Source organism: Galeopterus variegatus, unplaced genomic scaffold (genome assembly GCF_000696425.1).
Source record: "Galeopterus variegatus unplaced genomic scaffold, G_variegatus-3.0.2 Scaffold434, whole genome shotgun sequence".
In the NCBI taxonomy this organism is placed as follows: Eukaryota; Metazoa; Chordata; class Mammalia; order Dermoptera; family Cynocephalidae; genus Galeopterus; species Galeopterus variegatus.
The window spans coordinates 418,836-436,132 of NW_007726545.1; the positions used below are offsets into that span (position 1 = coordinate 418,836).

The 17,297-nt window shown below is 36.7% G+C and overlaps 1 protein-coding gene across 2 annotated transcripts in view; it reads right to left on the reverse strand.

Annotated features, from left to right (window-relative positions):
- The window catches only part of ARHGAP18 (Rho GTPase activating protein 18), a 183,268-nt gene that overhangs the window by 52,464 nt on the left and 113,507 nt on the right, over positions 1-17,297 (reverse strand). For both annotated transcript variants that reach the window (XM_008568712.1, XM_008568711.1), the window contains exons 2-4: positions 10,710-10,906; positions 7,222-7,457; positions 3,670-3,733 (exon numbers count right to left, since the gene is read on the reverse strand). In XM_008568712.1, the coding sequence (XP_008566934.1) occupies positions 3,670-3,733; positions 7,222-7,457; positions 10,710-10,906 (497 nt within the window). The remainder of the gene's footprint in view (positions 1-3,669; positions 3,734-7,221; positions 7,458-10,709; positions 10,907-17,297) is intronic.

Sequence of the window (17,297 nt, forward strand, 5' to 3'; positions counted from 1 at the left end):
AACACTCAAAAACCTCTTTGCTGAAAGCACCAGCTTTAAGCTTTGGAGAAAATACTTCTAAATTTGATTGTTTGGTAAATTTTGACTTTAAATACAACTCACATTAGAAAAACCCTGGAACCAATAACCAAGATTACTAATATCTTCTCACTGCAGACCTTTCTTTCATAGTAAGAAGCTATGAATTACAAAATAAGCTTACATAGTACATATTAACATACTCACATACAAACACAACAAACTGATGGAAGTGATGGAAAGTAAAGTTAATTTAAAAATCTAGGGCTGGGCGGTGACCTCCCTAGTTAGAGTGTGGTGTTTTAACACCAAGGTCAGGGGTTTGGATCCCCAAACTGGCCAGCAATCAAAAAAACTATTTTTTTTTTAATTCAGAAAAATACCATGTTTATAGTCTTTTAAATTAAAAGGAAAAAAAAGCTGTCTTAATCAAAAGAAAACTAAGAACTAAATATAAGCCTTGTTGTCTTCGCTCCCATTCAGTAAGCAGGGTGGGCATCCGGGCCATGGGCCCTATGCAGCCACACAGGGCTTTGAGCTCAGAAGGCTTCCATACTTGGTTTGATGATCTGCTGTCATCATTTTGAAATGTGAACAAGTAGCCCTACATGTTCAGTTTGCCATGGACCCTGCAAATTACATAGCTGGTCCTGGTAGATTCTCAGTTACAGAAGCAAGCAAGCATTTACCTATGTCAATTCCCCAAATGAGAATAAATTTAAAGTTCCTTGATATTATTAGTATTTATCTGCTGCCATCTATGTTACATTTATATTTTTTCAACAGTTTTTGACCATTTTTTAAAAAATTAAAATACCTATACCTTTATACAAGTAATTATTAAAGTATCAGCATAAATGTCAAAGCACAATTTTATTTTTATCTTCCCACTTATTTATACTGTTTATATCTTATTGTGAATATGTATGTTGGTTTCCTAGGAAACCATTCTAAGAGGAAAAAAATGATTAGCCATGTTCTTAATTTAGATGTTACCTTTCCAGCAGCTGAGCACTTGTGGACAAGAATTTTAAAAGTATTCTCTCTTCTCAATATCTCTATGTCAAAGTTACAATAAATATCCACCCCTCCCATACCCAAAGAAATGGATTATACTGAATTTAAAACTGAGTAATTATAATTAAGTTAGAACACATTTAAAACATGAATTTCCTCCTAAATCATGGCAAAAATAAAAAATATGGTATATAAAAGCCTCAATTTAAATAGTAAGTCAAATGAAGGCAGATAGTAGGAAAAGCAATTTCAGGGGTTATAGGGGGGCACTGCTATAAAAAATACATGATTAATTGGCTAATAAAAGTGATGAATCAATTATCTATGCTCAAACAGAAAAGTTAACAGAAAATGCTGAGATAAATCTTTTGGCTCTTAAGGTCCTAAAATATAAATAACTACTTTAACCAATTTTCCTTTGGCATAATAGTACCTGTTTACAAATATCTTACAAATCTCCCCTAAAGTTTTTCGACTGTCCAAAGTGTCCTAAAATGCCTTTATTGGGGGGGTGGAGAATCCTCCCTTCATGGAAATTCAAAGAAAACATGAAAGTAGACATATTAATATGAAAGTTTAGAAAATTATTTGGGTATTATTAGTATTTCTAAATGTATGTATTAAACACAGCCTTTCATAAAGAGTTATATTATTTGATGAGAAATTAAGAATGATTCTTAACAACAGATTAATTTGAAAAGTGACAACCCTTGCAACATTAAAATTTTACGACATTTCATTTAGAATAAGTATCATTGATTGGGCTGGCCAGTTAGCTCGGTTGGTTAGATCGCAGGGTTGTTACACCAAGGTCAAAGGTTTGGATCCTCCCCAGCCAGCCACAAAAAAAAAAAAAAAAAAAAAAAAAAAAGCAGCAGCAGTATCCTTGATTGAACATGTTTAAAAACCTAAGTGTGGAGAACACTTAAAAGAGACTATATCACCCATGCTTTCAAATTTTAATCAGAAACAGCCTCACTTTTGAACCCCAGATGATGTTTCCATGCATTTCATTCTGAAGCTTCCAATGTTTGCAAAGCACTGGTTAATTCATTGGCTAGTGAAAGAGCACGGCATTGCCCAGAACAGGTGTGACAGCAAGTCCTCAGTGACTTGGCTGGCATTAGATGCATTCTCTGGCTATCCTGACTGGAGGCTCTATGCCCACTTCATAGCATTCCAGCAAAAGCAGATGTAAATCAGGTAGCAAGCATGTCACATTTCACTCGCCTGCTGTAAGCTAGGCCAGACAGTGCCCATATAATGAACTTGTCTTCCAGAACCTTTCTTGATATAGCCTACAGCACGATCTCTGGAAAGGGAGGAGAACACCAAGAAAGGACAATGTTTTCCTCAGTATCCACGAAACAACTGCCAGTCACTCTTCGCCAAACCCCAGAGCATACTGACATTGGCACAAAAGGTTCATCTGTCTCTCCTGATGACCCAGCTCTCCAGCAGGCCAAAGGCCCACTACACCAGCTTGCTTGCTACTTCAGTGTTTGCTGATACACAGACTTGAGGAAACAGCCAGTAATTCCACTCTGATATAAAACATGTAACTAAAGAAATCTCCACAGATAGTAAAAAGAGGTGCTTTTATAGATATAAATAAAAATGTGTGTATACACACACACACACACCTACATATACATACATATGTGTATGCATGTGCATTTTTTTTTAAGGTGGGGGTGGAGGAGAGAAGTTCTGAGAAAGGTATGGAAGGAAAAATGGAGATAGTGGATCCAAGACTCCAAAGTGTCCATATAATCTTAGTCTAATGCATGATTTTTATAGGAAGGTAGGGAACACTTTGCAGTCCTCCCCAATTTACTTGAGTCCCTCTCCCACTACTTCCAAACCAAATGCAACACTATTAATGGCACCAACACCCCAGTTGCTAAGTTTCAAGAAAGTAAATATAGATCATTTTTGCTATTCTTTGTTAAATAACAATTAAGGACTAAATTTTTAAGCTAAAATCTATGATCTTAATTTAAAATGTTTTTCCTTTTTGTAAACAAATGAAATAACTATATATTCTTTCTTGGTAAGCACTAATAAAGCCCTAATATTTATTTTCATCCATGCCTTAAATTAGAAGAGAAAGAGTGTGAAATGGAGAATTATAACCAATTGCCCCAAAATATCTTAACCATTTTTTTAAGTTTTTCTAAAATTTCTGAAAACTAATCCATTTATGAACTAGGAGCTTGTGAGTTAAGAACAAGGCTCCAAATTCCCTGGCTCAAATTATTAGCTGCATGGCCTTGGGAAAGTGACTTCACATCTTTAAACCTCAGTTCTCTCATCTCTAAAATGGGTGAAGAACAGTACCTTCTACATCGAGTTCTTGAGTGTATTAAACGAGAGAAATATCTCCACATAGGGTCTTGCACATGATAAGCACTCAGCAAGATATGCATATATCAGATCACATAGAGATATGCAAAAAAAAAAATTGAAAGCCAACTATATACTCAGCTTCCTATAATTATCCACTTAGGACCTTCCGTTAGTATTTTCACATAATTTGTTTACTAGAATTGTAGGTGAATGTTTTAAAAGGTTGTAACTATTTGTTATATTAATTAAAGGAAAAAAAAAGAGAAGAGAACAGGTCCAACATACCATCTTTTCCTTGGTATTTGTTTTCATTTGTTCTGTCTGACTGCGATTCAGTGCCATCTGGAACCTAAACACAGAAAATGGGCCATTTAGTCATCTCCAGCTCACAACCAGAGAAAATGGTATTGTAAATAATTCTGTTACTAACCACCTTTAGAGTACAAGAAATGTACTCAGTATTATAACAATCACAGTGGAAAAAAAAGCACTATGGTTATAATCAACAAGCAACTATCCAATAAATATTTGATTACCCACAACTTGTAAGACACAATACTAATCCCAGTGGGAAATATGACAAGAGTCAAGTGTCCTTGCCATTAAGAATGTCACTATTTAAAGGGAAAACACAGCATGTTAAAAAATTAGTAATAACCATCAACTGATGAATGAGTTAGCAAAATGTGGTCTATCTATACAATGGAATATTATTAGGCTATAAAAAGAAATGAAGTACTTATACATGCTACAACAAGGACAAACCTTGAAAACATTATGCTAAGTAACAGGAAACAGTCACAAAGGGCCACATATTGTATGATTCCATTTACATAATATGTGCAGAATAGGCAAATCATAAAGACAGAAAGTAGATTAGTGGTTGCCTAAGAGTAGGGAGGGGAAAATAGGAAATGACTGCTAATGGACAAGGGCTATCTTTTGCAGATGACAAAAATGTGCTAAAGTTGATTGTGGTGATGGCTGCAAGTTAGTGAATGCACTAAAAACCATTGAATTGTACACTTTAAATGGGTAAATTGTATGGTATGTGAATTGTATCTCAATAATGCTGTTATAAAACAAAATTGCAAGTTGACATGTTGATAATAAAATAGAACTGTTTCAAATTTTAAAAAAAAGTAATAAATGTGAGATGCATTAAAACTAAATTACCAAACCAGCAATAAAAGCTAAAATGTACAAAGGAACTCCTTTTCTCAAGGAGTTGGGGCAGTGACAACTGAAGAACGGAGCCCTCCAAGAGTTAACAGACGTGGTAAACCATGGCTGGTTCTGATACAGTAATTGTGGCCAGACAATACTTCATCCCTTCCAGGTAAGGCTCTAGAAGGAATTCAGGGATCAGAAAGGGGAGTCAATCATACAGAGAGGCCTATTTGAAGGAATTATTTTTAAAATAATCAGTCTATTGTTTCTCATCTCTGCAGACAGCAAGTGGCCTTTGTTATCCCCTCATCGCACGTTTCACCTCGAACTGTTAGCCACAAAGTACTCCCCATCCACCTGCAGTCTAAGAACCTAGAAAAGCACTAAGGCAGACACAGACAGGCCATTAGTGTACTCCTCAGAGACCAGCAATACCCAGGACAGCGTACAGTGACTACCAAACCGCAGAAGTGGTGCGTGGGTGCACACAGCACTGCTTTGATCCCCTGCAGGACAGGGCCATACCGTTCCCCTTCCCTCTGCTCACAAGCTGCAGAGGGCTGGCCTTCCATGGCACAATGAGCACAGTGAGGGATCCTAATCTCACTTACGAACACATATTTTGGAGCATGTGGTTGGGACTGTTTTCCTTAGCAATTGAAGATGGCAGTGCAGATGGTACTCATTTCTGTATTATGTTTCCTAGCATCAGCGAGGGCTTCATGACAAAGCAGTTCAGGTACAAGAGCTGAATATGCACTTACTTGAAAACAGAAGGACTGCAAGTGAAATGGCTGGCCCACGTTTGCTTCAGGGATGGGGATGCAAAGCAAATTTCTAATGGGTGGCAGTGTTTCAATTAAAGGCATGCAACGTAGGCAAGTTAATATTATTTTCACTTATTTCTCTGAATGATTTCATTGGATGATACAATCCACCAGTGACCTCAGACTCAAGCCATGTGGTTTAGAAATTGCCAGGAATTTGCTGAAAAATGCTGCTTTTAGAGTCAAGTAGAAACATTCTCTTGGAGACTGGCAGGAATCCCACAGTATGTATTTTGCTTAGGCTCAGCTCTCTGTCCCCTCCCCCTTTCACTTCCTCTTAACTCCCTTAGGGACAGCTCTTTAATTGGGAAGAAAATGTCTTAATACTATATTTCCTTACCATTAATTTTTCTACAGTTGGAAACCTAGTTCGGTCTTTCAACAGTAGTAGATGTCCCAAATAATCACTGGGTGGTAAGCAAGTGCCTGCAGCAATCTGTTGACCCCAAAACTCCAGTAAAATGGACTAGATATGATCCACAATTGGCCATGCAAATAGAGTAGCAATCCATAGCTAGAAAACATTTCTTAGAATGAAATTCTACAAAAAGCAAAAAACCTCTACATGACAGATAAATGTAAGCCTTTTCATCCCATTCTTTTTTGTTACCTTTTACTTATATTTTAAATAGACTCTCATATTCAAAATGCTTAATATCAGAATCACGTATGGAAACACAAATACAGCAGGACAGAGAAGTGGTTAAAAGAATGTACTTCAGAGTCAGACGAATTTGGGTTTATTATCTATAGGACATTGAGCAAGTTACTTAAAGTCTATGAGCCTCAGCCGTAGAATGGAAATAAATGATAATGCCTCACTCACAGGACAGCTGTACGGATGAAATGAGATAAGGCACGAAATCAGTTAGCACAGTAAGTATTCGGTAATGGTGGCAGCAACTGTTATCATTATTACTATCATTACGACCACTGTTCAAGAGTCCCTTTATTTATTCACATCATTCCAGCTGCTGTGTACTGGGTCTTCCAGGCCAGCATGTAAATCAGCCTTGACCCCTAGAACACCACTTCGTTCAGCTGACTTTTTTTTGGAAGCAAGACTATCTTGATGAAAGAAAGAATGAAAATTCTGTGCAAGCTCCTTCTGTCCTCATGGATGAGTGATAAGTAATCCACTAACTGGCTGTTTGGAGTAGCGCTGTATCAAGCCACACGGGTCTTATACTCTTACCATGTCCCTTCCCGGGTATCTCTTCCTTCCTCAGCCCCACAGTCTCTACCAGACTCCACTAGCTTCCACTAACACATTAATCATCCGGACAAATATTTGCTCAATCTTCTGTGTGCTAGTCACCACGCTAAGCGCTAGACATAAAGGGAAAGTTATTTCATGTCTCAAGGTTCCCACTTTGTAATTAAGCTGCCATTACTCCCTCCAACTCCACTTCCATCCATTCCCAAATGAATCTAGGGAAAATCAAATATTCCTACAAGTATTAAGAGATAAGGAAGAATTCCCTACCTGCTACTTTTCTATAAGTAACAACTGGGCAGTCGCACTGTCTGGGAAGCCGTTCCTGTCACCCCTGGTGGGGTTAGAGTCACTTCTAATGCTCCAAGGACATCCACCCACTTCTTCTAATGCAAAGATTATCATATTGAATTTTAACTTGCTGAATGTTCTGCCCCATCAGTATAACTTCTAAAAGGGCAGGGATCAAGCCCCCTTGTTCTTGTTCACCGCCAGCATGCAGCTTTGGTGCCTGGCACACAATAGGTGCTCGATAAGTTTTTAATGATTTGAATTAAACAGAATCAGTCCAGCTGACTCTAAGCAATTATTCCTTTGCCTTAAACATCAAAAAAGAAAACTTACTTTTTCTTTTGACTCGCTCTGTTGAGCAAATATGTCTCTGACGTCAGGAATCTGGTATTGTTTGTTTTTTTTCCTCAAGGTCTGGGAGACGGTCTCTACCCGTTTCTGAACAGCTGCTGCCTGGGTCCGGGTCAATGTTGATAAAAACACCATGCTCTCTTGGGGATCTCCAGCAGACTCTCCAAAGAGATTGGACAAACCAGCCTCTTTAAGCCATTCTTCTTCCAATTCTCCCTCTAAGACAGTGGAGAAAAAGGGTATTTAAATCAAAAGCTGTAAGAACTGTTACATTTTTAAGCTCTTAAAAACTCTTACTGAAACTTCAATTGTAACCAAACCACAGTGCTAAGAAACATTATCTGAAACTTGGACAACTGCCATACACTCCAGCCACAATGACATCAAATTTTAGATCCATTTCATATATACTCAATTAAAATCTGTAAATGATTTCACATGTAATTAACCTCTATAACTTCCCTACAGATTAACGCAAGAGGATAACACCATTCCCTTTCCAGAGATGAACAAGGAATGAAAAGATAACTTACTTCCCTCAAGTTACAGAAGGAAGTCAATCTTCAGGATATACTTTAAAGCCCAGTTTCTTGGCTTAAATTTCTCACTACCTCATTGTCCACACTGATGAAAAGACTTGCTTTCTGTGTACACTGTCGCCGACAGGGAGTGTGGCAAAGAGGTAAGGAGCATCTGGACATTGGAAACTAAACAATCTCAAATTAATTTTTCTAATTCCCCCAAATCAGCACCTCAGATTGTGTTATTTTGACAATTTTTAAAAGCACACTAATGTCAGAAAAAAAAAAAAAGCTATATAGGAAACTAATTAAATAATTGAATCAATTCATTCCATTTACATGAATTTGTAAAACACACAAAACTAATATATAGTGGCAGAAAAAATATCATTGATTGCCTAGGGCTTAGAATGTATGAGGATATACTGTCAGGGCACAAGAGAACTTCTGGGGTGCTGGAAATACTCTGCATCTTGATTGCACTAGTAGTTACATGAGTAAATTCACTTGTGAAATATAACTGACCTGCACAGCAAAAATGTGTGTTTTTCTGCATGTGAATTACACTTCAATAAAATGGACTTAAAATAGGAAGGAAAAAAAATAATTGCATCAATTCAAAACACTGAATGCAGCAGAAAATAAATGGTAAAGAAAATATTGTGCAAGATCCAATGAAAATTATAGAAAATCAGAAGTGTAACTAGAATAGATTTACTCCAAGCACAATGTTTACAGAGGGAAATGAAAGAGCAAGGACTTCAGTCACAAAAAACCTGGATCTATAACCCATTTCTGCACCTTGATAGCCATGTCACTTTGGACAAGTCACTTAGCCTCAAGCCAATTCCATTTTCTCATCTGTAAACTAATGCAAAGATGTCCTGGCTACATCACAACCAAATACGAGAATGTTACGTGAGAAGAGCTTTGCAATGCTCTAAAATTGCCTGTATCAGATAGTATAGCTCTGACCTGTGTGTCTATCCTTCTACACCATATAAACTCCTTGAGGGCAGAAACCAAGTACTAATAACTCTGGCTGCAAGAAACATAATCTAGTGCTGAGCACTCTGCATGCCAGAGAATATAAACCGTTCACTGACATAAAAACTAAGTCAGCCATTATTATTAATGATGTTAAGGTAGAACTCAGTTTAGTTGTATAAAACCAAATTGCCAGGAGAAAAAAAGCTGATATTGCCATAAAAAGGAAAACAAATAAGATAACTACAGAGTCACCTGTTGCACTAAAAAGTAGAGGTAAAAAACAATTTAAAGTCTAAGAAAAGGTATGGGCATGTAGAAATACTCCCAATCTTCTTGATGATCATATTGTATACAATAATCTATGAATCTAATTTAACTTTGGAGAATTATCCAATAGCTAATGATACACCTCTAGGTATCAGGCTTAAATGCTGGTTTCTCTAGCATATTCTCTCCATATTCAGCAGAACATTCACATGCTACTTCTATCTTGAAACAGTGAGACAGGAAAGTTGGGAGATACTTTTGACTATCACAAATAAGATAGACTCTACTGGTATTTGGGAAAGAATAAGACAAAAAAGAATGAGAAGCCAAAGAATGAGTTGATTATACTTTTATAAATCTAACAAATGTTAAATTAAGAAAAATCCCCAATTTTTCTCTTTACATTATTATTGGTAGATTTTTAAAGCAATGTTGTAGCAAAGGAGAAATCCTATAAATATAGATTTCACTACCTAACTCAATACTAAATCATTTTGTTAAGAAGACATCCCTTTGAGAAGGACGTCTGTATTAGTGGATCACCAAGCACTGACTGCAGCTCTCACTTTTTTGGCATTTATATACCAACTTATACACCAAAACATATTTACAAATATATGGATGGCAGAGGTATAGAAAGAAAGTTAATATAATAGATGCCAGCCTGGGCATCAAAAATTTGGTGACTGCTTGAATTTAAGAAATTAAAAGAAACAGCATAAAATTTAGAAGAAAAAAAAAGTAAAATTTATGTGTTTCTTCCAGAATATCAAGTAAACACACAGGCCAGTCAGATAAAAAACAAAAACAAAAAACAAAAAAAACCCTAACAGAATATCAAGTACAGTAATGGAGAGTGTGGGAAATATGGCTGGAAAGAGACTCAAGAGAAATTATGGACCAAATACAAGCAAAAAGCAAATACATAAGTTAAATTTCTAATACCATCCCCCGGTGTTCAAACCTACATCCTTAGATTAGTTGGCTAAACACACAGCACTGCATCCAATCTGGAGTACTATAATTTGAATGATAAAATGACCAGGACCACAATAGGTCTGAAAACCACCCACCAGGACTGGTATAAGTGAATTTTCCTTCTAGAAAGGACTTGGCTAGGAACAAGATAATTATCCTCAAATATCTGAAAAGCTATCATGTAAAACAAAGTAGACTTGTTCTGTAAAAACAGAATAGCTCTATTCTTCCTGAACGCAGAACTACAGCAAGTAAGTCAAAGTTCAAGGTTAGCAGATTTTAAATCAGTAAATTAAAGATCCAAACAACTCAAGATGACTGACCACTGGAAAAACAGTGAAACAGTATCAGTGCAAAGTAGTGAGTTTTCCATCACCACCTATACTTTATTAGAGACCAGATGAACACGTGGCTAGCATATTACAGGAGGAATTCCAAGGGAGGTTAGATGATTTCAAAGATCAAGTCTGACCCTAAGAGTCTATGACACAGTAAGCTGAGCCATATCTACAACTAAGTGAATTTACTCCTGCCCCTTGTAGCCGGCAGCTGCATCCATAAATCTCCCACAAGCGAATAAAGTTGAAAGACAACTTGCAATATCTTTTTTTGATTGTCCCATCTTTAATTTTCTGTTTGTTTGTTCTCCTCTTCCTTTCCATGCATTCAGTTCCTATAAATACATAAACAACAAAAGTTTCATTTAGTTATTACCATCAGGCTCTTTGACAACCACCACATCTTGATCTTGTCTGTTTTCACTAGATTTCTTGATATTTTCTAGTTCTGTCCAATAGTCTTCCATAGATAGTTCATCCAAAGAGTCCTGGGAACTTGACCGATCAAATGGAGGCTTCTCCATAACCTTGGTAGAGCTTTCCTGATTCATATTGTACTGGCCATATCTGCGGCTATAAATTCAAAAGAAAACGTGGTTCATTTAGTACATAGGAAGCAATACAATTTCTAAAGTATCATAGCACTAGGCTGGAGAATATGAAAACTCCTTAAGTTCTCCTCAATAAAACCAAAGAGATAGATCTTTTGAAACTTTACCTTTTGGTGCTACTGATTATAAGATCCTAGTAGAATGAACAGTTTTTGCTCTAAAGAAAAGTAGGGTAAAGAACAAATGGCAACACAGAAAATTATATTTTCATTTATATTACACTTAAATTATTTTAACACTTACTTAAACTCAAAACTTTGTTTTTAGAAAGTTAATAGGTTGAACTTTGATTACAGGCTAATTTAATTAAACTGGGATTAAATTTTATAAACTATTTTGTATTTATCATTTATATTTATAAATCAAACGCAGTCAACTCATACAGCAAATATCTGTAACAAATGAATGCAGTACTATTTAAATTTCCAGTTTATTTTTAGAACTGAAATATAAATAGAAAGATGATTAAGTTCACTGTAACACACTACTGCAGAAAGCAACTTTTAATCTTTACTTATAAATATATGCATGACTGATATGTGTTAATAATTTTAAAATGTGGTAAAATCTCACTTATTGCCAACTCTGAATAGCTTGAAATTATCTCAAACATTTATCTCTTAGATAAATTGAACAAATGAAATAATTTTTATAACTTCAAGTAAATTATATTCTCTTTATAATTCACATCTCACCTACTTCTAGAGTTGAATTAAAGGAGCCTATAATAGAAAACCCATATATAATAGAAATATTAAACTTTTGTTTTATTATTTACAGAGAGAAACTGTACCTAATTACTTAAAAGAAATTTCAGCTATGGTGCCTTTCCTTTACACACAACAAGTTTTTTAAGAAAATACAAGTTGAGTAGGAACACCAATTAATGAGTAAGTATATTGATATTCTAATTTCAAATTCTTCTTTTATCTCCCACGGACTTCCTGGAAGTAATACTTTGCAAGATTGGTTTACTTACCATACATATTGAAAATAAAAAGAAATACAATGAAATAAAATTCTTTAATAGTATAGGGACATTTTCACATTTAAATTGGAGTTTCTCATAATTATTTAAAATAGTAGGATTTTCCAGCCACCAAAAAAAGAAAAAGAAAAAAAAGAAATTGCTGGGCCCCATACTGGCCAGCTGCCAAAAAAAAAAAAAAAAAGAAGGATTTTAATACTATATGTACTAGATAGAAATATGTCCCCCCAAAACTCATTGGAACTTGAATTGTGTCCCCCAAGTTTTATGTATTAGAAACTTAGCCCCCCACTGTGACTATTAAGAGGGTGGAAAATGCTATTATCATAATTGAAAGGTGGAGCCTTGAAGAGTTGATTGCAGGTCCATGTAGTGAATGGATTAAAAATGGTGGTCAGGGGCATGGTTCTGAGGGCTTTAAAAGGAGAGTCTGTCTCTCACTCTACTCTCTCTGCTTCTACCATCTTGTAATGTGAGACCCCTGGGGCACTACTGCCACCACCAGATGGACTTTGCAGCCTCAGAAACTGTAGGCAATAAATTGTTTTCTTCCTAAATCACCCAGTTTCAAGTATTTTGTGATAAGCAACAGAAATGAACTAATACACTATATAAGGCAGAGGGGTCACTAAACTCTGGGCAAATCTATCCAGCAATTTAATTCTAACTGGTCTGTTAGAAAAAGTCTAAGAATGGGCCGGCCTGTGGCTCACTCGGGAGAGTGCGGTGCTGATAACACCAAGGCCACGGGTTCGGATCCCATATAGGGATGGCCGGTTTGCTCACTGGGTGAGTGTGGTGCTGACAACACCAAGTCAAGGGTTAAGATCCCCTTCCCAGCCATCTTTAAAAAAAAAAAAAAGAAAAAGTCTAAGAATGGGCTGGCCTGTGGCTCACTCGGGAGAGTGCGGTGCTGATAACACCAAGGCCCCGGGTTCGGATCCCATATAGGGATGGCCGGTTTGCTCACTGGGTGAGTGTGGTGCTGACAACACCAAGTCAAGGGTTAAGATCCCCTTACCAGTCATCTTTAAAAAAAAAAAAAAAGAAAAAGTCTAAGAATGGCTGACCAGTTAACTCAGTTGGTTAGAATGTGGTATTGTAACACCAAGGTCAAAGGTTCAGATCCTTGTACTGGCCAGCTGCAAAAAATTAAAAATAATGAAAAAGTCAAAGAACTCAATTGCCTATTGCTGTAAATAAATGCAGCATAACTGAATATTCAGCTACAATATACTAATAGGCCAGTTTTATTCCTTTAAAGATGGTTCTCTCTGCCTTGACTACACACTTTATTAATGCTGGTTGCATGAATGAATAATCACTGTAATCTCTCGCCAGTAGCAACCTTGGGGTGGTGATGAGTGGATATTCGACTGGGCCAACAGGAGTAAGTCTAGAATGTTTGTGCATCTCTTTCCTCCAGTCTCTATTGTCCATTGTTTGCTTCCTCCATCCCTCAACCGAAGGGTACTTCCTCCCTCCCTGGCCCTAATCATCCTGTTTACATCTCTTTATCCCACGCTGGTCTCCTTGTCTGGCCCCAGCAGACACTACTCAGGCCACTACTGTCATAGTAGAGTTTTCACTACTGATTCTTAAATTCAAATGTGAATGAGAAAGTTATCTCTCTCTTAAAAATGAAAAATAATTTTTTTTAAAATTTCTTGGTTCATCAGCTCAACTTATCTGTGGTTCATACTCCTTAATCCTGCCTTCCCAGGGTAGATAAAGCCAAATTATAGAATATCCACCAGATTTTGTTTGTTTTTTTCATGTCAAATATATGGACGCTCTACCCTTGCTTTTGTTTTTATCTCTCACTGTAGTGTAAGACTGTCTACCTTATTCCTGTCTCCTACAACCCTTAGCGCCCATGGGAGACGACAATAAGTACTGTCAACTGTGTGAAGTATATAATGACTAATGCCAAATAATTTGGTTTATCTGCTCACAGGAAAGAGATGCAGTTGAACTAGAAGTACATTAAGCCTTTCAGTCCTGAAGGAATGTGTTTATTCTGGCAAGAATTTTCCAGTAAATTTCCATTAAGATAGCATAGGCAGAAAAATGTGAGGGCATTGAGTAACACCACTGTTACGTAAATATACCTTCTACATCAAGCCCTGCTTTCAAAACAGGCATAAAGCAAAAATCTAATAGCTTAGTGCTGATAAACTGACTCAATAGTTTGACTTTAATAAGATTCAGAAGCTGAATAGGTTTGTGATAACCTGAAAATACTGAGTCATGGAAAGGATGGACTTTCTTTTTTTTGTATCACTGGTAAATACTGCAAGAAAACATTTTCATTTTTAAATATTAGGGGATGAGGAGTAGGGAAGCAGCAACCATTCGGTAATAAACTACCCTCTTTAGTCAACCGGCCATGTATTTTTTATTTTCTCTAAAGATATAAGTAAACGTTCTTTCAGTTTATATCAACAAGCATCCTGTGTCATTTCTTTTCTTCTTAGAATGTACTCTACTTTTGTACTTCAGACAGGCAAGGGCTAAAGTCTGGACCTTCTTAAAACTGTCCTGGTAAGAGGCCAGTTAACTGGTTTCCTCTTTTGTGTTTTTAGGAGTATGTTATATGATCCTATGCTCATTCTGCAAAGTAGGTCCAAAAACATAAAGCAACATCTGTTAGCTGTAATGAAGTGCAGAGCAGAAATATTTTATATTTCTAAAAGATCCAAGCCAACACATGGTGTTGAAATCAGGAACAACTACCAATTACCCGCACCTGACTTATTGGCTCACGATTGTTCCAGGTTCCTTCTCTCTCTCTCTCTCTCTCTTTCATCCTTTGCCTTTTTTTCACGGGCACTCACATCAACAGCAAGTACTCACTTTACAAACCCTACGAGCCTTCCTGGATATTTCTTCTTTTTCATCTTCCTAGCATGTCTTCCATGCTACATTTATAAACATTAGGGCTTTGTTTTGTCGTATTTTTTCCCCAGGTACATGTTTTCCCATTTTTCTGTGATAATTTTTCCACCTGGCCAGTGAATGTCAAAAGTATTGATATTGTTTATTTTATCACAGAGAATATGAAACTGGTCTAACGGGAGGTGAGGGTTGCCATTTATTACACTGTGGCTACTGGATTGCAAGCGGAGTGATGATTCATCCTGGTGACAACTCGGTGGGTGAAATGAAATGGAAACAATGGAACTGGGAGTCTTAAGTACCAAAGGATTCCAGCTGTACTTAACTATCTCTCTGATCTTTGGTAAATCACTTCTCTACTTCTCACTTTTCCTATCTACAAAATGGGAACAATAACAATAGCTTTGATTGCTTTGTTTGTTGTTAGTAATCAAATGAGAATTTCTACTGAAATGCCTCATAGGTAACCATGAAAAGGGCACTCCAACCAGCACTACTGCTAACACTTGCACTGTTAACTAGCCCTCCCAGAATTTAATATAGTCAACTTTGCCCCCAGAGGAATCATTTGTCCGCTAGGACATTTCTCAAACTTTTTGCTCTTTGGACACTTAAAATTTTTCAATGACCTGCAAAGAGTATGTTTACCTATTAATTCTTACAGTATTAGATATTAAAACTGAAAAAAAATACTATTCATTTAATAAGAATAAACATCTTAATACAAATAACACTTTTGATTAAAAAAAAAACCTATATGTTCCAGCAACAGCAAAATAGTGAGATGAATAGCATTGTTTTTACATGTTTGAAACTGTCTTTAATACCCAGCTTAATAGAAGACATCTGGATGCACACATCTGCTTCTACATTCAATCTTTTATGATACTGCACACCACGTAGTCTCTGGGAAACTCCACTGTATTCTCATGAGAGAATGAGAGTGAAAAAGGAAAATAACATCATAGTGTAATTATGAAACATTTTTTATCTCCTAGACCCCTAACAGTGTCTAGAAACCTCCAGTATTCCTGGACCACACTTTGAAAACGACTGCTCTAAGATTTCTCAAAAACACCACCTAATCGCTCTCAAAAGCACTTTTCAATTCTGTAGGCAATGCTCCAGAAAGACCTACTCAAAGAAACAAACAAGCTTTTCCAGTGACTCTTGACCTACTTCTTTATTTCAGTTTTAGAGCCTTTCATAAAAAGTGGGACTTCTTCCAACGATATATCTATATTTAATTTACACTACAATGATAAAGAATAAAAACATCACTTTAAAAACCCTCCTTTGCCAATGTCTTTAATCATTTGCTTGTATCCATCATGGATAAGGGGCAAAAGTTACCTTTAGCTTCCCTTTTGTCCAGTGTATTTGAAAATGTATATTTCCCTTAATGCTCCTTTGTCATTCCCACCGCCTTCCTAAAACCATCTCGAGGTAGATTTATTTGTAACTGGGATATTTCTTTACATATTTAACTATCCAATGTAATACCTACTTTTTGTATCCTACCCTGTCAAGAGTTCTATTGCAACACTTCATAACCAGTCTGTCTCCCAATTCTGTCCCTTTTCCAGAGGCATTTTTATGGCCTAAAGTCTGCTTTCTTGAAGTCCTCTGAAATTAAAACCCGGTTTTGTGTTTGTTTTGTTTTGTTTTCTTACAAATCCTTTCTAAAAAGGCTACACTTTCTTTCATGTTTCTGTTGGGGCTCAGAGGTCGATACCCTAAAATATGGCACTTTGACATGCTAGAGAAGCAGCCTCAAGTTCTTTCTGACCTCCCCCCACCTCCCTTCTCCCAATTCTCTCTCCAAAGCACAGAATGAAGCTGTTCTCTTATCTGTCTAAAGTCCAGACCCACCAAAGAAGAAGACAATTACCTCTGGTCCTCCTCTGAGTTTTAACTCATATCTCAGGATGAAAAACTTAAAGTCTGTCAACACACCTGGACAGACTTGTCACAAACCATTGTCTTCTATTTCGGTCCCATTCAGTATTTCAAGAGAATCATTATCAGTCACAATCTGCTCTGTGGGCCCATGAGACTTTGTCCCAGGCCATGGTTCTCCAAGCCCACTGAATCCCCCTAAAAATCATTTACTCCTATACACTCCATGTCTCTTTTCACTATGAAGAAGGACATATAAACATCCCTACCCTACTGGGTTACTGGGCAATCATTTTTCTACTCTTCCCCTGTTCTATGCAGCTTAAAATAAAATTTGTATTCTTTTCTCCTATTAATCTGTGTCTTGTCAGTTGATTTTCAGTAAACCTTCAGTGGGGGAGAAGGGGAAACTTTTCCTTGGCCCCTACCTTCCTATCGTACCTTTATTTCCATTCAGGACAGGACAAGAAGTGACTGGGTTGGGAGATATAAGACAGAAGAATAAAGTTTATTTTTGTTTTGTTTTTGTTCTGTTTTTAACATGCAAGTTGGGGGGGGGGGGGTTTTA